The 24063-nt window shown below is 53.6% G+C and overlaps 2 protein-coding genes and 1 long non-coding RNA gene across 3 annotated transcripts in view; 1 reads left to right on the plus strand and 2 right to left on the minus strand.

The window, feature by feature from the left end:
• Positions 1-1143, plus strand: part of A3GALT2 (alpha 1,3-galactosyltransferase 2) — an 18696-nt gene extending 17553 nt beyond the window's left edge. The window contains exon 7 of the mRNA XM_029948718.1: positions 1-1143. This exon is cut by the window's left edge and continues 18 nt beyond it. Within this exon, the coding sequence (XP_029804578.1) occupies positions 1-547 (547 nt within the window). The 3' untranslated portion in view covers positions 548-1143.
• The window catches only part of LOC115299352, a 12271-nt gene extending 10353 nt beyond the window's left edge, over positions 1-1918 (minus strand). The window contains exon 1 of the long non-coding RNA XR_003912148.1: positions 1874-1918. This is a non-coding gene — a long non-coding RNA (uncharacterized LOC115299352). The remainder of the gene's footprint in view (positions 1-1873) is intronic.
• A 2449-nt stretch (positions 1919-4367) lies between these two features.
• ZNF362 (zinc finger protein 362) overlaps positions 4368-24063 on the minus strand; it is a 25448-nt gene continuing 5752 nt past the window's right edge. The window contains exons 3-8 of the mRNA XM_029945854.1: positions 23975-24056; positions 19179-19500; positions 18191-18415; positions 10325-10403; positions 10042-10200; positions 4368-6171 (exon numbers count right to left, since the gene is read on the minus strand). Of these exons, the coding sequence (XP_029801714.1) occupies positions 6055-6171; positions 10042-10200; positions 10325-10403; positions 18191-18415; positions 19179-19500; positions 23975-24056 (984 nt within the window). The 3' untranslated portion in view covers positions 4368-6054. The remainder of the gene's footprint in view (positions 6172-10041; positions 10201-10324; positions 10404-18190; positions 18416-19178; positions 19501-23974; positions 24057-24063) is intronic.

Here is a 24063-nt window from a genome sequence, read left to right on the forward strand (position 1 = left end):
CGTGGAGCGCGTGGCCCGCGAGCGGCGCTGGCAGGACGTGTCCATGCAGCGCATGCACACGCTGCACGAGGCGCTGGGCGGGCGGCTGGGCCGCGAGGCGAGCTTCGTGTTCTGCATGGACGTGGACCAGTATTTCCACGGCGCCTTCGGGCCCGAGGCGCTGGCAGAGTCGGTGGCGCAGCTGCATTCCTGGCACTACCATTGGCCGCGGTGGCTGCTGCCCTACGAGCGGGACGCGCGCTCAGCCGCCGCTCTGGCGCCGGGCGAGGGCGACTTCTACTACCACGCGGCCGTGTTCGGGGGCAGCGTGGCGGCGCTGCGCAGGCTGACGGAGCACTGCGCGCGGGGCATGCGGTGGGACCGCGAGCGCGGCCTGGAGGCGCGCTGGCACGACGAGAGCCACCTCAACAAGTTCTTCTGGCTGCACAAACCCGCCAAGGTGCTGTCGCCCGAGTTCTGCTGGAGCCCCGACATCGGCGCGAGGGCCGAGATCCGCCGGCCGCGCCTGCTCTGGGCGCCCAAGGAGTATGCCCTGCTGCGCGACTAGACAACCCCCCCCCCCGCCGGAAAGGGGGGACCCTGAAGCGGTGGGGGCGCCCCGGAGGGCAGCGAGAGCTTGGACGGAAACAGCCCTGCCCGCCCCGCCGGGTTCCCGGCCGTGAGATCGGAGTGGTGGGAAGAGGGGGCCCTGGCCTTTGGGGAGCCAGCTGTTCTACTGGAGGGAAAGGTCTCTGCCGCCCATTTTGAATAGCGACCAAGAAGCTCGGAGGACAGTAGCGCCTCGCAAGCTGCCTTTCACCTCTGACCTTACCTGATTCAGCTGATGCCTCCTGCAGAGCTGTTTCAGCCCTCCACCCAAGGCCACCCCCAACCCCCTTTTTGATAAGGAGACTGAAGCACGAAAGGGGAACATAACTGCCTAAGGCACAGAGAGTCTGTGAGTCAGTCAGTCTGTCTGGGCAGCAGCTGGATAGCCAGGACTGACTCTCACTCCAGAGAGTAGCTTCTGGATGAACAGGTGAAAGCTGCTGTCACAGAAGAAACATGGTGGCATTTGTGTCCTTGGCTTTGCCCTTCCCCCATCCCCCCCCAGCAACTTTGTTCATATTTAAGTAATATTATAATAAAATCATTCCAAAAGTATCCTTATGGCCCTCTCTCCTGGACAGTCCAAGTCCACAAAAAGGCCATTTCCTAGATGTGGGGCCCATAGACTGGGAGAGAAGTTTCCATACCTGTGAATGCTATCTAGATTCTTCATCCCCCAGTGAGGAGAAACACAGGCTCTGAACGGGAGGTGAAGTCATCAGGCCCTGCAGGGAAGGTCCTTACAGGGCAGAGGGGACAGGGAAGGCAGTGGCTCGGAAGCCCCTGACAGCTGGGAAAACTGAGGCCCTGGGAGGGTGGGATTTCAATCCAGGTCTCCTGAATCCTGGTCGCAGCGTTCTCACACACCTTGCATTTTTAAGAGCCTCCACTGTTCCCAGGAAGGACAGCAATTCTGACGGAAGTCAGTCCTGATGGTTTTTACAATCTGATCGTTTATACAAGCAAGTTCCACCGATTGCTCAAGTGAGAGAGATCTCTCCCCTCTTGAGCACAGTTCGCAGCTCCCCAGTGCCTCCCCACCAAAATGGATTAGCAAATTGCAAGCCTTTGGGACTCTGGTTTAGGTATAAGAACAGGCCAGGTGTGCCTAAGAATGGGCACTTGACGACCCTGAGCTGGCACATCCCTTCCTCTGGTGGGAAGCTGTCCTGTCTTACCTTGCAGCATTCACCGAGGGCCACCCACACCCGCCTTCACAGCCCCTGGTCATGAGAGCCAGTAAGATCTGCTTCTTCTCTAACTCTGCATGTGACAAGTTCCTCACCTTGCTGAGTCTCGGTTTTCTCGTATTTGTCAAGCGGAGGTGCCCGTCACCCTCCTTGTGGGGGTTGTCACGACGCTGCAGAAAACGTCACTGGCCTTCTTCCCCTCCTTGCCTGCCCCTTCTCCACCAAGTTCGTGGAGTGCAAAGGCTTTGCGAAAAGACCAGCCGTTTCCTGTCTTAAAGAGGAAATGATGGCTCGGTCAGGGGTTTCCAGGTGCTGGACAGGACAGCTCCACGCGGTGGGTGGTGACATTCCTGAGGCGGGGAGGAGTCGGGGAAGCTGCAGTATGGAACCGATGACTTCTTGGGAGGGTCTCCCTCCTTTGTCTTACCCAGGGGCCCACGGTGGGGGTGGGGGCATTGGAGGGACTTGAGGCACAAGCGGGAATCACAAGGGGGGATAAGCGTCTTCCACAGCCACTTCCATCAGTGTCACTGTGAGTCAGCACTGTCCTCAGCACCCATGCCAGGCCCTCCGAGGCAGTGGAGGTCCCTGAGGGCTTCTGGGTAAGCAGGTGAAAAGCTGCCAGTCCTCCCAGTGTCCGTCTATATGCAAAATCTTCACCTGCCCCTGCTGCCCCATCCTCCGCGCCAGCTCAGATGTCACCCCCAGAAATCCCCAAACACCAGCAGCTGTCTGGCCAGCAGTCACTGATCATAAGGAATTTAGGCCCATCCGGGCCATGTCAAGTAGTGACAACAACAATTACAGTTACTGGTACTTAGTACACACCGGGCAAAGTTCGAAGCATTGGACATGTATTGATTCATTTAATCCTCACATCCATCCTATAAATCGGTTGCTATTATTTCCCCCATTTTACATATGAGAAAATCCAGCACAGAGAGATTAAGTAATTTGCCCAATGTCACACCACTGGCAACTTAAATTCACTGATAGAGAACAAGCAGGAAATTAAATCTGCCGGGAAGATGGAGATCCAATCAGGAACGGAGTCCAATGCAGGCTCTATCTAGGTGTTCTCTGTCCGTCTCTGCTTCTGTCTGCCTCTGCCCTGCTGGTGTCTGGCCCAACGCACATCCCAACCCCTGGGCCACAGCGTCTTCCAGGCTCCTGAACTGGGCCTGTTCCGAATTCATGGCCTGGAAACTCTGATTGGAGAGTCAGCCAGTGCCATGCTGGTAAATGTTTGGCAACCGGCTCTTCCAGGAAAAAGAATGCCCAGATGTGTAGCCTTTGCCAGTTTCTGTTGTATAAATCCCACCATGGCCAATTCAACACCACATTCACTGGATACCGAGTTGGCCAGAGGAGTGCACAACTCATTCTCATGAACCAGGACAGCCACCATAGGTACCACTGGTCTAAGGCTCCAGCGGCTGTCAGATGTCCACTGCTGGTCACTCAGTTGTGGCTGGGATCGGGTCAGGGGATGCAAACATGGCTGCCAGAGCCCTCCCCTTCACAGCACAGCGGGCAGGTCAATTTCAGAGACCATGAGGCCTGTGAGGTTACCCAAAATGTGTTCCTGGCTACTCCACATCCATTTACCCCTCCAGATGTTAACAGGTCTGGTTTCCTTTTGGAGAGATGTACTACAGAAGAGGGTTTCACCTGACGATGCAGGCTCAGGGCCGGCTCGAGGTCTAAGCCAATCAAGCACAGACATTCTGGTCACAGTGATTGGTTCAGAGATGGGACCTACCCCAGTCCCAACCAGCAAGACCCAGATATTTGCTGGATTTGTTGACCCCACAGGAGCCGGAGGATGAAACTGGTTCTTAGAACAAAGCAAAGTGGAGAGCTGGAGACACACCAGTGAGCCCTGGGGCTGGCCTGACTCCTGCTCTGTCCTGTACGCCAATAAATCCTTGTTTGCACTGGACTTTCTACACTTGCAGCCCTGTCCTGACACATAAGGCCTGTGAGGGCTCAGAGCAAATTCCTGAAGGTGAGCTCCATGGTGACTCTTGGTGGAGTCACTTCTGTCCCTCTCAGGATGCCAAGCAGTGGACAGGCCTTGATAAACTTTGTAATCAACTCCTGCACAATCGAGGCATTGACCCACATGGGGAAAATGGATGCGAAGGGGACTTCTTGGTTCCCACAATCACTGGAATTTTTTACCCATCAGGGTGCTCGCGATGGACCCCCAAAGACAGGCAGGGCACTGGCATGTGGCCGCCAGCCCCCATCTGGGAGCAGGGGCTGTGAACCCCACTGGTGGACCCCATACATCCAAAAAGGCTTTATTCAGAATGAGATAAACCTGGGTGAAATTTGTGTTCCTGCCACTGAATTACAGCATGATCCTCAGCAAAGAAAAAAAAAAAACCCTCTTGGTTTGCTGCCTCCTTCACAGGGGGCTGTGGGGTGACAAACACCAAGCTCAGCAGCTGGGGTGAGGCCAGCCCACATTAAGGGGTCATTTCCCTCCTTCCCCAAGCCTGGGGGGCGGGGGAGGGGAGAGGAGCAATGGAAAGGTGCCCCCCAGCCCCGCCCTCGCACAGAGCACGCCACACACCACCGCCACCCGGGTGCAGGTACAGTTTATTCTTCACAACAGAGAAATACAAAGAGCAGAGGGCTTGGGATGCCCTTGGTTCTTGCCCCATTTAGTGTCTCCCCCACATTTGATTCGTATTTTGCTCCCCACCCCTTTTCTTAAATATAATGCAACCTTGTTTCCTGAAGCATTGAGGGGCACCTGCCCTCACCTCCCTGCCACCAAGATGCAGACTGAGAAGCCAACAGACTGTTTTCTCTTTTTTAATAAGGTAACTAGTTCTAAATATGGTGGCCTGGAGGTCCCATAGAAAAAAGCAAATGGGGTGTTAACAGTATGTATAACAGCATATTTACAGGGTAGTAACATGCGGACAAAAAGCTACAATACTGAGTATCAGACGACGCAAGTCAAACAAAGGGGTGGGGGCTGGGGCAGAGAACCCCATGGGAAAAAAAACCCCAGGAAACATTAAACTGGTAAATCAATGGCGAGTTAAGGCTTAAAAAGTGTATAAAAATAACACAGTTAATATTCAAAACGGAACTCCAGATACAGAATATATAGATGAGTTTCTGTCTAGTTTTTTTTTTTTCCCGGGGGGTGAAGAGGGGCTTCTCCGGGCTCTGTACATAGTTCCTATATACATGGACACGCATGGCTTTCAGATTGGGGTGTGTCTGTGGGGGCTGGGGGCAGGGTCTGCTCCTGGGACCCTCTTCCCCGAGGATCCCTTCCCTGCTGAGGGGCCTAGGGCCTGGACTGGGGACTCCCCCCACTCCATGACAGGGAAGACAAATAACCCCTCCCTGGGCACTGCCCCATCTGGAGGAAATTCTGGAGGGGGTGGTTCTAAGTCCAGGCCCACTCCCTCCCCACCCCCCCTGCCCACAGCTCTGGGATGGTGGGAGAGGTAGCCAATAGGTTTCCTGGCCAGCACCGAGGTAGACTGGGGTGGTCTTCAGGGCAGTGGAGGGCCAGGTCTTACCCAGCCCACCCTCACCCCGTTTCCCTGGGCCTGTGCCCAGCCCAGCCCAACGCTGCACCCTTTGGTCCTGCGGATCACCCAGCCCCTCTCTTGCTCTGTCTCCTGAAGCCTGGGCGGCCCCAGGAGCTGCCGCATCCCTCTGCTCAGTAATGCCCAGGGTGTAGCTCGAGAGGGTGGAGCTGGGCACCTAGGGGTGAGTGGCTCACTCCAGATGCTTCCTGTCCCCTCCCACCTGGGGGGTCCCCTTTGCAGTCCAGAAACCCAGGCCTGAGCCTTCCCTCAAGACCTGAGGCTGTGGCAAGAGAAGGTCCCACGCTGCCCTCTGGTTCTCTGTGTCCATCTGTCCGATTCTTTTAATTTCTCGGTCTTAGCAGCACCAACTTCTTGGCCAATAAATATCTTTTTTTGTTATTTCCAAAACAAACTTAAAAACAAAAACAGTGAAGCAAGTGGAGGGTGGGGAACAAAAAGAAACCAACAGAGAGGTTCAAAGTGCTCTGAGATAGTCTTTGGATGCCACCAAAACAGTCCAGAATCTTGCAGTTGGCCTGGCCGCCCCCGGAGCTGGACCGAGCAGGGCTTCTGCAGCCCAGGCTTTCTGGAAGGTCAGCAAGGTCATGAGAGAGCTCAGCTGTTCCTGGAGGGCCCCTGGAGGAAGCTGGGGCCTGGTGCTGCCTGGGTCTGTGTCTGCCAGTGGGCAGGGTGGGGCGGCGCCTTGGGTCGGCTCAGATGAGGGAAATTCGCACCGGGATGCCGGGGGACTCCGTCCTCTGGGGCGAGTGGTGGCTCACCAGGTGCTCCACCACCGTGTGTTTGGACATGTGCTTCATCAGGTAGGTCTCCTGTGGGCAGGGGTGAGATTCAGAACACAGAACCAACCACTGGGCAAGAGATTCAAGGGAGGCTGCAGTTCCCAAAAGTGGCCACTGGAGGGCTCTGTGGCAGGTGGGCCAGCAGGTGGGGAGGAGCCCCGGCTCCAGGACATCAGATGGGCAGTGGACATTAGATCTAGTGATGATGCAGGGTGGGTGCTGGCCCTTCTACCAGGCTATGAGCCCCCAGCGTACTAGCTGCAGAGCTGGCATGCACCAGGCTCATCCCTCAGAAGTGCCCACCTGGACTTGCTGAGGGCCTGCCTGGGGGACCGAGCACAGCTGTCCCCATCTGGCTGGTGCTCCAGCACAGGAGAAGCAGGAGGCCCTGGCCCGAGCTGGCTTCTGCCACCGCATAGCCTTGGAACCTCAGACATGTCATCTCGTATGTCCGAGCCCACTTCCTCCTCTTGAAGGAACCACCTCAAAGGGTTGCTTTGGGGGACCAGAGCTCCTGGCATGCAGGAAGGGTTGAGGGGCCTATTCCTCCCCCAGGCTCTACACTGGGATCCAGCGGGTGGAGGGAGCCCCAGCCGCCACAACCCCTCCCCCTACTCAGTCCTCTCTCGGGAAGAAGCTGGACCTGATAGGACTGGTGCCTTGGGGAAGCATACACTGGGCATGCTCACTCGTCCCTCGGCTGCCCCCACAGCTCTGCTGAGTCTGACCCGAGGCACCCATAGCTGGGCGGGGAGGTGACCCATGGGCTCCCCTGCAGGCCCAGAGGCCCCCACGCCCAGGTGGAGCACCTGGGGAGCCCCCACTCGCCCCACAGGATGTAGTCCCCCAGTCTCAAACATCGCTTTGCTCAGAATCAGTCAGAGAGAGAGGAAGTCCTCAAATGTGGTGGCAGCGGGCTCTCAAACAGCACCAGAGGGGGGGCACTCGGCAGCATCTGAGCTAGCAAACTTTTCTCCAGCGAGTGCACTGCAAGGAAAAACACGAGCCAGGTGGGGCGGGTACACGGGGTGGGGATCAACAGATTAAAAGATATACTGAGAGGGTGCAATGTAGGGATCAGATTTGGATCCTGATCACAAAATCAAATTGTAAGTACACAGGGGCGCCTGGGTGGCTCAGTCATGTAAGGGCCCAACTTTGACTCAGGTCATGATCTCGCGGTTCCTTAGTTTGAGGCCTGAGTTGAGCTCTGTGCCGACAGCTCAGAGCCTGGAGCCTGCTTCGGATTCTGTGTCTCCCTCTCTCTCTGCCCCTCCCCAACTCACACTGTCTGTCTGTCTGTCTCTCTCTCTCTCAAAATTAAACATTAAAAAAAATTTTTTAATTGTAAGTGAATAACATGCTGGCCTTTAGAAGACAGAAAGTGGGAATGCTGACTGGGTACCTGAAGACATCAAGGAGTTCAGGTCGCTGTACAGATACTGGATACTTTCAGAAAGAGGAGTCCTGATTTTTAGAAACAATGAAAATTTTCAGCTGAAACAACATAATGTCTATAGTGACATTATAGGGACAAAAAATAGGCAAGACTGGCTGATGGTTCTGGGGGCTAATGGGAACATGGGTGTTCACTATTCTAAAATGTTCTTTTACGTATTAAAGTAGTTTAAAATTCACTCCATTAAAATGTTTTGTTTTAAAAAGGTGTATCACTGGGGCGCCTGGGTGGCTCAGTCGGTTAAGCGTCCGGCTTCGGCTCAGGTCATGATCTCATGGTTTGTGGGTTCAAGCCCCACGTGGGACTCTGTGCTGACAGCTGGCTCGGAGCCTGGAGCCTGCTTTGGATTTTGTATCTCCCTCTCTCTCGGACCCTCCCCTGTTCGTGCTGCCTCTCTCTGTCTCTCAAAAATAAATAAAGAACATTAAAAAAAGTTTTCTAATTTAAAATGTTTCTTCTATGTATTAAAGTAGTTTAAAATTTACTTCATTAAAATGTTTTGTTTTAAAAAGGTGTTATCACTGGGGTGCCTGGGTGGCTCAGGTGGTTAAGCGTCCAACTCTTGATCTCAGCTCAGGGTCTCACACTTCGTGAATCTCTGAGCCCCGAGTCAGGCTCTGTGCTGACAGCTTGGAGCCTGCTAAGGATTCTCTCTCTCCCTCGCTCTGTCTCTCTGTCTCTCTCTCTCTCTCTCTCTCTGCAGCCCTCCCCCACTCACTTGCACCTGTGCTCTCTCCCATGTGCTCTCTCTCTCAAAAATAAATAAATACACATGAAAAAAAAGGTATGTCAGGGCACCTGACTAGCCCAATCAGGAAAGCTTGTGACTCTTTATCTCAGGACCCTGAGTTCAAGCCCCACACTGGGCACGGAACCTACTTAAAAAAACAGTATACCAACTATACTTTAAAAACAAAAATAAATTTAAAATAAAGGTAATTAATCTTGTTCTACAGGGTCCAGTCAGGCCCAGTTCAGGGTGGGGCCGCAGGCCAGGTGAGCAGGGACAACTCCTTGCCCCCAGAGTTCAGACAGACTCCATCTAGAACCTCGGCCGTGGATGCCAGCGGCCCCCCCCTGGGAGTGGGTGTGAGGAGGTGGGTGTCCAGAACTTGAAGCCAACACCAGCCATACTGCTGACCACCCCACACGGACCCCCTCCAGTCAGTGACCTTTCAAAACTACCCTCCTGGACAGTCCCCTCCCCCGAATCTACCTGGCAAATATCCAAACTCCCTAACAAGGCCCCACAGCCCCGTGTGACCTAATCCTTCAGTTCCTGGAATGCACCATGCTTGTTCCATCTCCAGGTGTGCCCCCTGCTTCGAAAGGTCTCACCCTCCTTACCCTTCAGGCTTCTCTGAAATGTTACCCCCTCCCCCGACCAACCCAGACCGATGTCCCTCTCCTAAATCCATTCCACCCTCCTTGCTGCTTTATCAACCTAGGTTTCCTCCAGACTAGTGTCTCTGGGTCACAGGCGACTTCACCCCCTGCCCCGGGACATTTGCCAACATCTGGAGGCATTCTGGGTTGTCACAGCTTGGGGAGGGGTGGCGAATGCGCAAAGACCAAGGATGTACCTGACCTCACAGGACGCACAAAACGGCCCCCCAGCACAAAAGCACCCTGCCCAAATGTTAATATGCACCCAGGTTGAGAAACTCTGCTTATGGCAATTACCAAAATTTGTCATTCCATACTTATTTGTGTGGTTACTTATTTAATATCTGTCTCCAGCACTAGAGGCCAACCTCCCTGGGAGCAAAGAATAGGTCTGTTTGGTTCATCCTGACTCCCAAGGGCCTGGCCCAAGTGTTCGGTCAACACTGAGTGAATAAGTCACTGTGTTAGTGTATGTTTATTAGGCACTGGCTTGCCAGCCAACAGCCCTGTGAGTTGAGAACTGTTACCTTGTCCATTTTACAGATGAGGACACTGAGGCTCAGTGATCTCTGTCTGCATTTACATGGGGGTCTGTTAACCGGAATATTTGATTAGCTGGAGACGCACAGACTCAGGTGACTTGCCCAGCCTCCCTCTTCTGGGTGCTGAAAGTCCCCTGCTTAGGGAAATGCCCACCCAGGGACAGGGGGCTGGATGAGATGACATTCCTGGTACTATTTGTTCCGGCCTTTCCTGAAATGAGGCGGATCTGGGCCGAGCCACTATGCCCTCTCGTGGCCACGACGGGGGTTGCAGCTTGCCCAGCGGAGAGCAGGATGCCTGGCCCCCCACCACTGCCACCAAGAAGCTGGGAGCTCGGCCAAGGCAGCCAGAAACAAAGCTGGGGAGCCGAAGCCCTGGCCCTGCCACTCTGCGTGATCTTGGGGAGTCACTTCCCCTCTGGGCCTGTTTCCTTGTCTGGAAAGTGGGGAGAACCAAGATGGCGGAGGCCACGGGAGAGGAAGAGTCCCCCGCCCAGGCCTCCAGGCACTCACCGAGGTGTAGGCCCGCCCGCACATGCTGCAGCAGTAGGCCTTGGCGTGCTTGATGGCGTGGGCCGAGAGGTGGATCTGCAGGGATGCGGAGTCCGAGTAGGCCCGGTAGCAGTTGGGACACTTGTAGGGCTTGTCCTTGTTGTGCTGGCGCTGGTGAGACTGTGGGGAGGACCGCGGGGGTCAGGGGCCAGGCAGAGCTCCCCCGGCCCCACCCCGGCTTGGGCACCCCTTGCAGCGCGCAGGCAGCTGCGCACCCGCAGGCGAGGGGCAGCTGGGCACTCACCTGGAGGTTGGAGAGCTGAGTGAAAGCCTTTTCGCAGCCAGGATGTGGGCACTTGTAGGGTCTGTCGCCTGTGTGGATTCTGCAACGGGCAGTGAGGTCGAGGCCCTGACAGATACCCCAGACCCGCTCTGCCCCCACCCCCCCCAAGCCCTTGGATGGCCTGCACTGTATGTCCGGCTCCCAGGCCTCCCTGTTCCACTCCATACACTCCCCAGAGGGGCCCAGGCAAGAGCCGGGGCCTTCATAGCACCCCCTTCTCCTTCCTTCTCTGGCCTCCCCCAGCTGGTCCGTAACCAGAGCCCTCCTGCTCCCCACAGGTCCCTGCTGAACCCAGCCCACCGCCAGCACCCACTCGGAGGCCCAGCCCAGCCCTCCAGCGTCAGGGCCCTTGCTGACTGCTTTCGGCCCCCCTCTTCTTAAAAACCCACCCACCGACCACCACTGGAAAGAAGACAGATCCAGCTTTGCCAGGAATGTCCCTGTCCCTCTTTCCCTCAGAAGGCAGTGTCTCTGATTGGCCCTCAACTTCTGTCTCCTGCCCTGTCCCCACATCAGATTCATGTCTGGGATGGCCATCTGGACACCCCAGCTACTGAGAGAATGAAGGATGGGGAGGCTCTGTGGTCCAGCCCTCTCTGTCCTTCCTGTGAGCTCTCTGTCCCCACCCACTCCTGGGCTCTCATCCTGGCTGCACCGTCTACTAGCTGGGTGCCCCTGGGAAAAGTCACTGAGCCTCAGTTTCCTCATCTGCAAAATGGGTATAAAAATACGACCTCACTTCACAGGTGTTTAAAGGCGCTTAGCCAAGTGTTGGCACAAAGTCCACGCTCAGTAAACACTTGCCAGTTTTACCATCATTCACTCATTCAACATTTATTACAGTGGGTAGCCGTGTGCCAGGCACCATGCCTGGTACTTGGAATGAACAAAACAGACAAAAACCACTGCCTCATGGAAACAAACAACAAACACGAAATAAGTAAGCAAATCCCACAGAGAAAGTAATAAGTGCTGTGAGAAGACGGAGAACAAGGTGGGGGGAGTATCAGTGCCGGGGAGTTCAGGGGTGCCATTTTAAACATGGCGTTCAGGGTGGGCCTCCCTGAGCAGGTGACTCAGAGTGATGACTAGAAAGGTGGACGGCTGTATTTTCTGTTCAAGTCAGTGATGCCTGCCTGACCGCCCAGGTCAGCCCAGGTGAGGGTGGAGGCGGGCCCAGACGAGGTGCACAGACGCCCAGGAGCCCTGTTTTCCATGCACGCCTTCCACTATCAGCCTGAGCTTGTCTTCAGTCACCTGTTCTGGCAAATCCTCTCTGCCAAGTAGGTGGGCAGTGAAAGGCTGGCTGTCCTGAACCCTGTTTGCCTAGTTTGCCAACACGCATCAAGGAAAGGGAGAACCCAACCCTGGCCATATGGTGTCCCTAAGGCCCCAGGCCACCTCGCTGAGGGGGCTTGCTCTGCCCATCTGCAAACTCCTCCAACAAAGGTCCCTGTCCCCGCAGGCCCCATGCTGGACAGGCTTGAAGAAACGACACTCCCCGCCACCAGGAAGACACTGGCTGCCCACTAGGAGCACAGAGTGTTCATTCAAGGCCCTTCACCGTGTGCTCCGGCCTCACCTCCCTGCTCCTATGCACCCTACATCCTGGCCCAAGATCCGTTTCCCACCGGGCAGCCTTGTCTGACTGACGATTCTGCCCACCACACCTATGATCTGGCTGCACCCCCAAGAGGGAAGCCCCCCCGCCCCAGCCTCCATCTCCTCTACACAACAGGGATCTGAGGGCAAGCGCAGGGCCCAGGCTCGGAGGCAAGGCCAGGGCTAGCTCACAGGCTGCACAGAAGCTTGCCAAGTGGAGCTGGGTTGGCCCAATTTTGAGGACCCCGTTCTACCTGCACATTTCTGGGTGTCACTTGTTTGGGGCCATCATCCCAACCATGGCACCCTGTCCCTACAACAGAGGGGCCTTAATGGCCATCTGGACCGACACAAGCCCTCTGTCTCATCCCTTCCAGAGCTGGGGGATTTATTCAACTGGGGTCTGGTGGTAGAGTGGACTAAGGGACCCCAGGGCACACGCTGATTTTGTCTCGACCTCTCCAATACTCACCCCAGATTACTTGCCCTCCCCCACCACTCCTCTCCCCTGTCTCCAGCTTCCAGCCGCACGAGCCTCCCCCTGCCTCCACTGGACTCCAAGCTTCTTCGTTATCCAGGCTGCCCCCTCTTCCGGGCACACTCTTCCCTGGTGAAAACCCACGCTCCTGTTCTCAGCATAAAAGCCCTGACTGGGCGGCCTTTCCTGAGCCCCCACACTAGGCCTGGTCCCTGCAGCCCATGCCCCACGCAGGATGCATTTTGTCACCTCCTAGTCACTGTTTCCAGGGCTGCCACCTGAGGGCAAGCACCCCCATGGTCTTGTGCACCTGTCATCACCGCAGGGCTCAGCCAAGAGGACTCGATACGTAGTCATGGACCGAATCAAAGAAAGTGAGTCTTCTCTCCCTGAGGTCACTGCCAACAGTAATACACTCAACATAGCTAGTGACGTCCATCCTCAGGGGTAGGACTCAAGTATTTGTTGACTGCCCAAGCACCCTCCAAAGGTGCTCCTTTGGAGCCCCAGGCTCAAGCCCTCTAGAGTGCGAAAGCCCCCTCTGGCCTCCCAGTCCCATAGCTGCCTGGCCTCCCAGCCACAGGGAAGTGACCTTGTCCTGGCCCTGCCCGGTGACCTCCACTGTCTCCTCCCTTTCCAGAACAGAGTCCAAACCCTGTGGCCCAGCATTCAAGGCCTTGGTTCTTACAGCCTCTTCCTCGACCACTGCTCTCCCCAGCAGGGAGTTTTCCCAACTTTCCCCAACGCCCCCAGCAAGCCTTGCAGCCTGTGTTGCTGCTGCTGCCCCTCCCCCCTTAGTTCCGGCATCAGATGGAGTCCTATCTCTGCAGGGCATCTCCTCAGTAGGGGAGCACTACTCATGTGCTCCCCATGGACCCCAGGCAGCGCGGAGCTGAGCTGAAATCAGGCCCCTAGACTGCCCCAGTCCCCCAACCCCAGGGCCTCAAAGACTCGCTCTGCGGTGCCGGGAACCAACCCCACCCCCCACCCCCCGCCCCCCGCCCCACTTTGCTTCTTCCAGAGCCCCTTCCTCCCTCTGCTACACGGGCTCCTGGGGAGTTGGGGCTGGGATCTCACTCCCATCTCCTCACAGCAGAGGGACCCCGGGCAATGCCTCCCTGAGCCCAGCTGCCTCGGCCAGAAAACGAGGCTAATCATATGGATTGTAACGACTGTAAGGATTCAGCGACTTATTCAAAGGGGGTTTGGGAGATATCCTCTTTTGAAGATAAACCATTCATAAAAACCAACAAGGAGAATGTACTCAATGCTTAAATAAAATTATGGACAATTCATCAGTTCTCATGGTTTCTTTTATTGCCCAGGTGACAAATGGCACAGTACACCGAGTGACTTCAGCAAGGTGAGTGCTTTGGAACTAACAACGGGAGGTTCAGCAGAAGTCAGCCTTCCTCGGGAGGACTCCCTGTCCGTGGCGTTTTTCAGGTTCGCCTTCGCTTTAGAAACGCACAGTCACACTGTGGGAGGACTCTGTGTGGGGACACCCAGGCGTCCTGGACACCGACTGCTTGCCGGTAGGATCTGATTACCGTTACGATCGTCAGACTTGACAGGATGACACCCACCCCTGCCACCAGTACGGGTCCACAACGTCGCATGGCCGAGAGAAGAAAAACAAACGCGGCCCGGACAGACAGACAGACCCCGTTGCGCGAGCCTCCTTCTGTGCCTCCCCGACCACTCACAAGCCAGCGCGGTCCCCGACTTGTGCCTCGCGGGGCTGCAGGCGCGTGACCTGGACCCCGTGCTAACTGCTGTCGCCTGTGTCACAGGTGCCCGTTTTCCACGCCGACCAGACTCACTACAAAGTTCTGCTGACTTTCTCTGGAAATACATGTGGTATTTATTATTTACGGGGCCACCCCTGAACTCTGGACTTCGGGAACACTCTGCCAGCTACCTGCTTTCCTTTAGTTGTCGTGTCTTCTTTCACAGAAGGGGACCCCACCAAAGTGCTTCAGCATGTCTACTCTGCCTTACCCCCCAGAAGGCTCCCAGGCACATCCTTCTCCACACCAGGCGTCTTGCTCAACCTGTTTCTAACTCCATTTCTGTTTACATAACGAGGGCTGGTTCAGCTTGGACATGACCTTCTTTTATTCCCCTCATTACTGGCAGTCACCCTTGGAAGATGGATTTGATTATGTGGCCCTGATTATCTGGTTTTCCACGGGGGGCAAAAAAGCAGGAAGAGTCTCCATGGAATGGAAGGAAACAAGGAACCTGGAATCTGGTTGTTTCTTCATGTTTGGCTTTTTGTTTGTTTGTTTGTCTAACGGATCCTGGGACTTGTGGGCATTTGGGACACCCACTTCTTTGCCATTGGGTGAGGACACATCGGTTTAATTATATGTGTCACTGTCTAATGACTAATAACTTGTCTCTAATGTTAATAGGACCCCCATCTATTGCTTATTTGGTTTCCCATGATTATGCACTCATATCACTCAAGGAGGAAAATAAAATGTGTGTCCACGGGAATGCAGAGCAATGCCTGGATAAGGAGCATCAGCAAAACCTCCTCCTTTAAAGGTCTGTGAAATTTTTGTTGCTTTTTCAGTCACGGTCTTGATGACAATTTTAAAACAAAGGTTTACTTCTAAAAAAAAAAAAAAAACTAGGATTTCTCCTAATTATCACTACTTGCCACAGTGTTTCTTTTTTTTTATGTTTATTTTTGAGAGAAAGAGACAGAATGTGAGTTGGGAAGAGGGCAGAGAGACAGGAAGCCAGAATCTGAAGCAGGCTCCAGGCTCCGAGCTGTCAGCACAGAGCCTGACCTGGGGTTTGAACCCACGAACCGTGAGATCATGACCTGAGCCGAAGTCGGACACTGAACTGACTGAGCCACCCAGGCGCCCCCACATTTGGGCATTTTTAAAATGGAGACCAAAAAAACAGTAAGTTGTTTTCATGTACTATAAAAATCAAAAAGAACATGTCCTATGAGCACTGGGTGGTTATATGTAAATGATGAATCTCTAGGTTCTACTCCTGAAAACAATACGACAAAAAAAAAAGATTTTGTTCTACATTTAACTAACTACACTTACCCTTCAGGGACCGTTATAACACACGTCTTATGAGATAAAAGAGTCTTAAGATGGGTCAATGCCCTTGCTGCCTAAAATCTGGTCTTCATCTTCAGTACTGATCATAAAATATATCTTAATAAAAGACTATACTCTCCTCCATTCTGACATTGTTGACTATAAATGAACGGACCAGAGTCACTTAGTCTTAGGGACGGATCTGAGGTCCCCTCACATGCGCCCAAAGACCTCTGCTTCAGGTCTGAAGTGGAGTCTTCTGAAGAAGGCATCAAGAGGGTATGGGCTCAGGAAAGGACTAGAACACATGCACTGTGCTCTTCCTGCTCCCGGAACAGATGAAGGGGCACCGCTCCCAAGCAGACACCATCCCCTGGAGCAGACACCGCGTGAGGCCAAGCCGGGACCCAAGAGTCTTCACTCCGGAAGCAGACAACTTGGCAAAGCGGACTAACCCCCCAAGGTCAGCAGAACGAGTCTTATGACTTTGGATGGAATGAAAGTGATTTAATTGGGGTTAATTCTGATTTCCTAAAGGGCACAAGAAAAAACCCGTTTCTTTTTTGATCTACCTCTAACCCTCAATTTAGGAGGCTATCTGAACAAGGAATAAAATATTCCTTAAATGGTGCCTGTTCCAGCCAACCCTTCAGAATTCCAGGGAAGGAGGGAAAGGGTAAAAGTGTAACGTAGAAACACACTCATGAATTCGAGGAAATTTAAAAATCAATAGTCCTATTGAAAACAGCATATTATTGGCCCCACCTACAAAACCACTCCGACCAGCGGCCGACGATTTGGCACCATTTGCTCCTCGCAGCCATTAGCTTGGTAAGCAGGGTCAGTAAGAATCTGTCCTCCTTCCCAACAGGATATATTGGGTTAAATCAAATCTGTAACCATGACCATGTCAAATGTCACATTTAAAGACAGATTTCATTAAATTAGACGTGACAAGCCTGATGGTAAAACCCTCGGACTGTCCTTCACATGTGGGAATGTGGCCTCCCTCAGCCTCCAGGAAAGGGCACCAGATCTGCTCCCTGGCTCGTGGAGCCCCAGCCTTCAAGGTCACGGATGAAGTTACTCCTGCCAGCCCGAAACACCAACACGCGGGGCAGGGGGTGGGGGTGTCTCCAAACAGAAGGTACAGACACAACCAACAGGTGAGCCGGATGGTGCTACATTTCTGATCTTGGATAATATTTTAAGAATCTTCTTCACACACACAGAGTAAAAGGAGGACCCAGGGGGTCTGCGCAGTCCCCCGACAGAAGTGACCTCTCAAACCTTAGTAGCGGATGCTCTGATTTTAATCGCCCTACAACCACCAAGACTTTGTTTCTTCATCAGCACCTCGGCACATATGCGTGTGTCCAGAAAACTGGCCAAACTTAAAGAAAAAGAAAATCAAAGTAATGACAAAAGTCTCCATAAACTTGTGGAGACAAAACTGTGTGGTCAGGTCCTTACGCCTCAGGAGGCGCAGGACCGGGCGAAGCCACCGACGCCTTGTCCTGTGGCACTCCGCCGCTTGATCCTTACTATCAAACCTACACATTATGCCTCCGAGTCCAAGAAACAGACAAAGCACTCTGCGCCATGCACACAAAGGTGATGGGTGTATATGAATAAATCACAACAGGAACGACAATTTTAAGAAACCCTAGAAATACCGAGGGTCTCTCTGCCTAGGATCAGTTCTCAAGAGAGAAAACTTGAGCACTTCCTGCAAGTTGCAAGCGCCATGCCAAAACGTTAGTCCTGACCGCAGCCAACCCCTAGCGATGCTCACAGACACCGTCGCCAGGGGAGAGAACCCGTGTCTCTTCCCCTCTGAAGAGATGGACCGCATCTTGGAAACCTTTGGTTTGTTTTCTCTCAACACCTAAGGTGTTTTTATTTGGCGAGCGGACAGTCAGTCTTTCTGATATCTGTACTCTCCTGTGAAAACTTGTCTTTCCTAAAAGCATTTATACTTCTGATTCTCCCCTTCACAAGCTTGACTAGACTGATACCTATGAGGACAGGGAGTTTTGTCTGTTTTGTTCACTGCTGCACTCCCAGAACCTAGAATCAGGTCTGTCTTACAGTGGAGGCTCTGCAAATATTTGTTAAATGGATGAATCACATACCTATAAAAGACAGTTCTATTTATCCCACAAATACTCAACAAATGCCCAGATGCTTATTACGTGCCACACACTGGGAATATGGGAATGGAGGGGACCCAGCCCTTGCCTTCCAGAGCCATCAATATATTTGGGGTGTTGGGCAAAGAAGTCAGCAAGGACAAGACAGCCTACCGCAACTCTGATGGGGATGTGCAGGGCCCCGGGAGGACTTCCCAGGGGCACAGGGAGGCTGGACTGAGAGATGGCTAGGAGAGTCCAGAGAAACAGGATAAAGATGGGCGACAGTGTTTCAGGTAAAGGGCACAGAATTTGAGACACAGTGGGAAGGGCAGCATAGTGACAGGAGAATCCAGTGAGGTCCAGAAGGGTCATATCATCAAAGGCTTCAAATGCCAAGTAAAGGAGTTTAGTCTTGACCCTCAGGGCAGCGGGCACCTAGAGAAGGTCCTTGCCACTCCTGTACCAGGCTCACTCGCCCAGCGCAGGTGCAGAGCAGGAATCGGCTGGGGGCGGGGCGCGCAGCACCAGGCAGGCCACTCACCTGGTGTGCTGCTGGAGGTGAGAGAGCTGTCGGAAGGACTTGTCACAGTAGGAGCAGTGGTAGGGCTTGACGCCCAGGTGGATGCGCAGGTGCTGGGCCAGGTAGGAGGCGTTGGCAAAGGACTTGGAGCAGTGCGGGCACTTGTGGGGCTTGGCCTCGGTGTGTGACTTGGAGTGAATCTGCATCTCAGACTTGGTGAAAAAGGTCAGCGGGCACACCTTACACCTGTGGGGTAAGAGGCACATTCACACCTGGGAAGACGACCCCCCCACCGCCCGCCCCCGCCCTCTGCTGCTCAGGGCACCTTCCACAGCACCCAGACCTTACACCTGGCACAGTGCTTTCTTGTGAGGGGCCCAGGGGGCACAGGCCCAACTGGGAGAGATGGGGGCAGGCTCCCAGCCTGGACACCCTCCAATCCAGAACCGAAGGCTCTCCCACCTGGGGCCCATTCCTGGCAGTGGGGGAGGCGGTTTACACTTCCCAGGGAAGAGGGGCCTGGCCGTCCTGGGAAGGTGTGCCCAGGGCCACGTCCCCTAACACAGAGGGTAAGAAGTTCTCCCGGCTGCACATAAGAATCATCGGGCGGCTTTCAAGAGCGGTGACTGGCCTTCTGCATGTCCCCTGACTAACAAATTAAATGAGAATTTCTGGAGGTGCAGTCCTGGGACTGGCATTTTCTGAGCACTCCCCAACTTGAGGGGCTAGAGCACGGCCTGAAGGGTGGAGGAGCCGGACTCCCCACCACCCCAGGCTGTGGGGAGGTCGGCCCCCCGCCGCCCTGCGTCCACGTGGGAGGACACCCCCAGCCTGCCTGTGAATGGGCTGCGGGTGGGGCGCGCCAGGAGACCCCGCTCCTCTGGACCTGGCCTCCACCCTCAGCCTCTGTGGCCCCTCTTTCCAGCCCCAGCTGCTGGGCTCCTAGAGCAGCCCTTGGGGTGAGCCTCTGCCCCACGCCCACGGGGACCCCTCCCGCTGAGACCCCCACCTGTATGTCTTGCCCTCCTTGGCGGTCTCGCCCGAGGCCAGGATGGGGTAGGGGACTACGAGGACGGGCGGCCCCCCTGGGTTCTCCGCCTTGATCTTTTTGCGGCCGCGCTCGGACTTAGGGGGGCCAAGCAGGCCGTGGCCCTGGATTGTCTTGATGGAGTCCAGGAGGGGGGGGCTGGTGATCCCTGAGATGAGGGTGGGGGACGAGGCGATGAGGCGGCTCTGGCTGCTGGTGGTGGGCGTGGATGGGGTGCTGGTGCCCGTGCCTGCACTTGACTCGGAGGTGCTCACAGCCGGGGTCCGGGAGGACAGCCCCAGACCTGTGGAAGACATGGGGTGGGGGCTGCTGCAGAGGCCTGTCCAAGCCTCCCCCTTCCCTTTGTGAATCACCCAGGGATAACTGAATGAGAGCCTGTGTGTGTGTGTGTGTGTGTGTGTGTGTGTGTGTGTGTGATGCCTTAGATACCTAAGGACTAAACTGGGTTGGTAACAGAGGCACTGTGGAAATACTTCAAACCACAGGGAAAAAAAAAAGTGCAAAGATGTTCATTACTGCGTTAGGTGCAACAGCAAAAAGTTACAGGACTGAAGTGTGCAACATTAGGGAAGAGGACAATAAATTGTGATCGCTTTTCTCTATTGAACGAGAGTGCCCATTAAAAAAAGGAGGTTATGGAGCGCCTGGGTGGCCCAGTCGGTTGAGCGTCTGGCTTCAGCTCAGGTCATGATCTCATGGTTCATGGGTTTGAGCCCCGCATCAGGCCCTGTGCTGACAGCTCAGAGCCTGGAGCCTTACTTCGGATTCTGTGTCTCCCTCTCTCCCTGACCCTCCCCTGCTCATGCTGTCTCTCTATGTCTCTCAAAAATAAATAAAACATTAAAATAAATAAAAATAAAAAGGAGGTTATGTTTGTAAAACACAACACACACAAAAAACAAACAACAAAACAGCATATGTATGCACAGAAAAAATAAGGAGAAGAAGGAAATGTACCAAAAGTGATGTGGATAATGCAATTAGGAGTAATATAAAAAAAATTTTTTTGACTTAACTGTACTTTGAATCTTTGACAATGAACTTTAAAAAAAAAACTTCTGTGACATAGGGGCACCTGGCTGGCTTAGTTGGAGGAGTGTGCAACTCTTGATCTCGGGGTTGTGGGTTCAAGCTCCATGTTGAGTGTAGAGATTACTTTATTTTTTTAAATTTTTAATGTCTTTTATTATTTTTTTTTAATTTTTAATGTTTTATTTTTTTTTAATTTTTTTCATGTTTTTATTTATTTTTGAGAGAGAGAGAGAGAGAGACAGCGTGAGCAGGGGAGGGTCAGAGAGAGAAAGAGTCACAGGATCTGAAGACAGGCTCCAGGCTCTGAGCTAGCGGTCAGCACAGAGTCCGATGCGGAGCTTGAACCCACGAACCGTGGGATCATGACCTGAGCCGAAGTTGGACGCTCAACCAACTGAGCCACCCAGGCGCCCCAATGTTTTTTTTATTTTTGATACAGAGAGAGACAGAGCATGAGAGGGGGAGGGCAGAGAGAGAGGGAGACACAGAATCCGAAGCAGGCTCCAGGCTCTGTGCTAGCTGTCAGCACAGAGCCTGACGCGGGGCTCAAACCCAGGAACGTGAGATCTGACCTGAGCTGAAGTCAGAGGCTTAACCGATTGAGCCACCCAGGCGCCCTGTCTTTTATTTATTTTTGAGAGACAGAGAGAGACAGTGCGAGCAGGGGAAGGTCAGAGAGAGAGGGAGACACAGAATCTGAAGCAGGCTCCAGGCTCTGAGCCAACTGTCAGCACAGAGCCCGACGCGGGGCTCGAACCCATGAACTGCGAGATCATGACCTGAGCCGAAGCCAGCCACTTAACCGACTGAGCCACCCAGGCGCCCCTGTAGAGATTACTTAAAAAAAAAAAAAAAAAAAACAAACCTTTAAAAAAGGGAAAGAGAAAAAAAATAAAATAAACTTTTTTAATAAAAGTTATTCTTTTAAAAAGGAGGGGACTAGAGGGGGACCTGCGTGGCTCAGTCGGTTGAGCGTTCAACTTCAGCTCCGGTCACAATCTCGAGGTTTGTGAATCCGAGCCCAGCGTCAGGCTCTGTGCTGACAGCTCAGAGCCTGGAGCTGGCTTGGGATTCTGTGTCTCCCCCTCTCTCTGCCCCTCCCCACTTGTACACACATACTCTCTCTCTCTCTCAAGTAAACACTTTTAAAAAATAAAGAATTTAAAAAACAGAAAAGAAACCAAAAACCTATCCATTGAATAAGGTAAGCTCCAACGACGGACACGTTTGTGTCACTCACTGGCAGCGGGAGTGCACATCTGTCGCCCTCAGTGGAGGGCCGTTTGGCACAAGCCATTAATATGTCAAATGTACACAACATTTAAAAAAAAAATTTAACATCTATTCATTTTTGAGAGACAGAAAGAGACAGAGCATGCATGGGGGAGGGGCAGAGAGCAAGGGAGACACAGAATCTGAAGCAGTCTCCAGGCTCTGAGCGATCAGCACAGAGCCTGACCCGGGGCTCGAACCCACGAACTGTGAGAATCATAACCTGAGCCCAAGCCGGACGCTTAACTGACTGAGCCACCATGGCGCCCCTCATGTACACGACTGATCAAGCAGCAGGACTTCTAGAAATTGCCCACAAAGAGATATTTTCCCACGAGCACAAACATCTGTGTGTACAGACTTCCATATAAAATTCTGCTCAGACAAAACTGTTTGTCCTCAGCAGGGGCTGTGTCACAGATGCGGTCCATCCTCACTATGAAGGACTGGGCAGCCACAAAAACAAGAGAGACGCCGTGCAGGGACAGAGAGAGAATGCTCGAATGTGCTGTTGTCGGGTGAAAAAGCAGATCAGACGGTATGAACACACACCTAAACCTCATATGTTCGTAAGGGACAACACATACGTGTGTGTACGTGTCCAGGAAGAGATCGGAGAAGTCGCTCCCAACTAGATGTGTGCATATGTGATGGCTCACTCTAGGGAAGAAGAATACTTTTTGGGCAAAAGGGCATTTCCACACTTTGTCTAGCTGCTTCTATATTATTTGAATTTTTTTACGTGGTGAACTCATCCATTTTTTATATCTGTGATTAAAGGATAAAGCAAAATAAATTACAGAGAAAAACATATGAAAATGCTAACAGTAGTAGGACTAGGGCTCATTTTTTCTCCTTTCAGGTTGTCTGCGATTTCTCAATTTTCTGTAAGGACTATGCATTACCTTTATAATTTGAAAAAGCATTAAATATGCTTGTGATAGAACGGTGAGTAGGAAAAGCAAGTTAAAGTCATGGGTCCAGCCCTACTACAGGCTCAGTAAAACACACACGCATATTAAAAAATAAACAAAAAAGATGGAAAAGGAAGGAAATGAACCAAAGGGCCCTCTAAGCAGCTGGGTTAGGAGCTGGGGATTATGAGTGGGTTTTTTCCCTTAGTTTTTCTTTTTCCAAATTTCTTTTAATATGCTTATATTACTTTTTTAATATTACTTTTATAATGAGAAAAATAAATTTAATAAAATCATATTAAGGGGGGAATGCGTGGAGTGTCACTGGGGCCTCGGAGGGGGCTCAGTGGGCCCCATAATTCCTGGGCGTCTGAGAGGAGGGGGGAGTGAGGAGAGCAGCGCCCGGCGGGAGGCAGGGGTGAGCCAGGGGAGGAACAAAGGCCTGGCTGCTGTGGCCTCCGGAGAAAGTCTGTCCACCAGGCCCCGAGGTAGGCATCAGGCAGGCCCAGCCCCATGGCACAGCCTCAGCATGTCCCCAGCACCCCAGTCCCAACCTCCCCAAGACTGAGCTCACCTCTTTCCCACACCCCCTCCCATGACCCCTCCTCCCTGCCAGTTGTCTCACTTCTTCCTGCTCCTCACGCCTACGTCCAGTCTAGCATCCAGTCTAGCATCCAGTCCTGTCCGTTTCCCTCAACAGGTCTCAGATCTGTCCCCTCCTCTCCATCCCCACTCTCACTGCCTGGTCCAGGCCACCCTCCTCTCCTACAGATCTTCATGCCTCCTTCTCTCTCATCAAGCCAGTTTCTACCTCGCAGCCAGACCCAGCTTTCCAACCCAAATCCAAGCATCTCCCTCCCCTACTTGGAAATCCTTCATGGCTCCCCACTGCTGGAGGGTAAAGTCCAGATTGCAGGGCGGGTGGCCTACAGGGCCCTTCACATCTGGTTGGCTTCCTCTCTAGTGTGGGCAGGACCAGCTAGAGCAAACGGGCTCTGGAACCACACTGCCTGCCTCTGCCTCCTACTGACGTGCAACGGTCTCCCCTTCCTCATCTGTTAAGTGGACACGTCTGGGTGAACACAAAAGGCCTGTTTTATTAAGTCACAAGCGGTCAACTGGTCAACCTCATACTAGCAGTACCCACCTCACAGGATGGCTGGGACTAACAAATGAACACTGCTAGATATACACAGGTGCTCAACTGGAGTTGCCATATTAGGAGTGTCCTCACCACCTCCATCAGCGTTTGGCCCTTCCATCCGCACACACCATCCTACTCTTGCCTTCTACACACATACCCGCTTTGCCCATGCTGTTTCCTCTTGCTGCTCCGCTTCCCTGCACATGGTCCCTTCCCTCACCCACAAGTCTGGATTCCCGAAGTCCTCTGGCACTGACCCGCCCGCATCCTGTCAATGGCACGAGTGGGGCGGGGTTGGGGAGGGTCCTCCCGGGCAGGACAGGGCCAGGGCGCAAAGGCGGGCTAGCTCCGCCCCGCCCCGCCCTCGTCGGCCCCGCCCCCTCCCGGCCCCTTACCTGTGACGGTGCTGGTGGCCGGCCGCGCGTGCAGCGCCACGTCGGGCTGCGGCACGGCCTGCGGGTGCAGCCCTGGCACCTGCTGCAGC

Source organism: Suricata suricatta, chromosome 8, assembly GCF_006229205.1.
Source record: "Suricata suricatta isolate VVHF042 chromosome 8, meerkat_22Aug2017_6uvM2_HiC, whole genome shotgun sequence".
NCBI lineage: Eukaryota > Metazoa > Chordata > Mammalia > Carnivora > Herpestidae > Suricata > Suricata suricatta.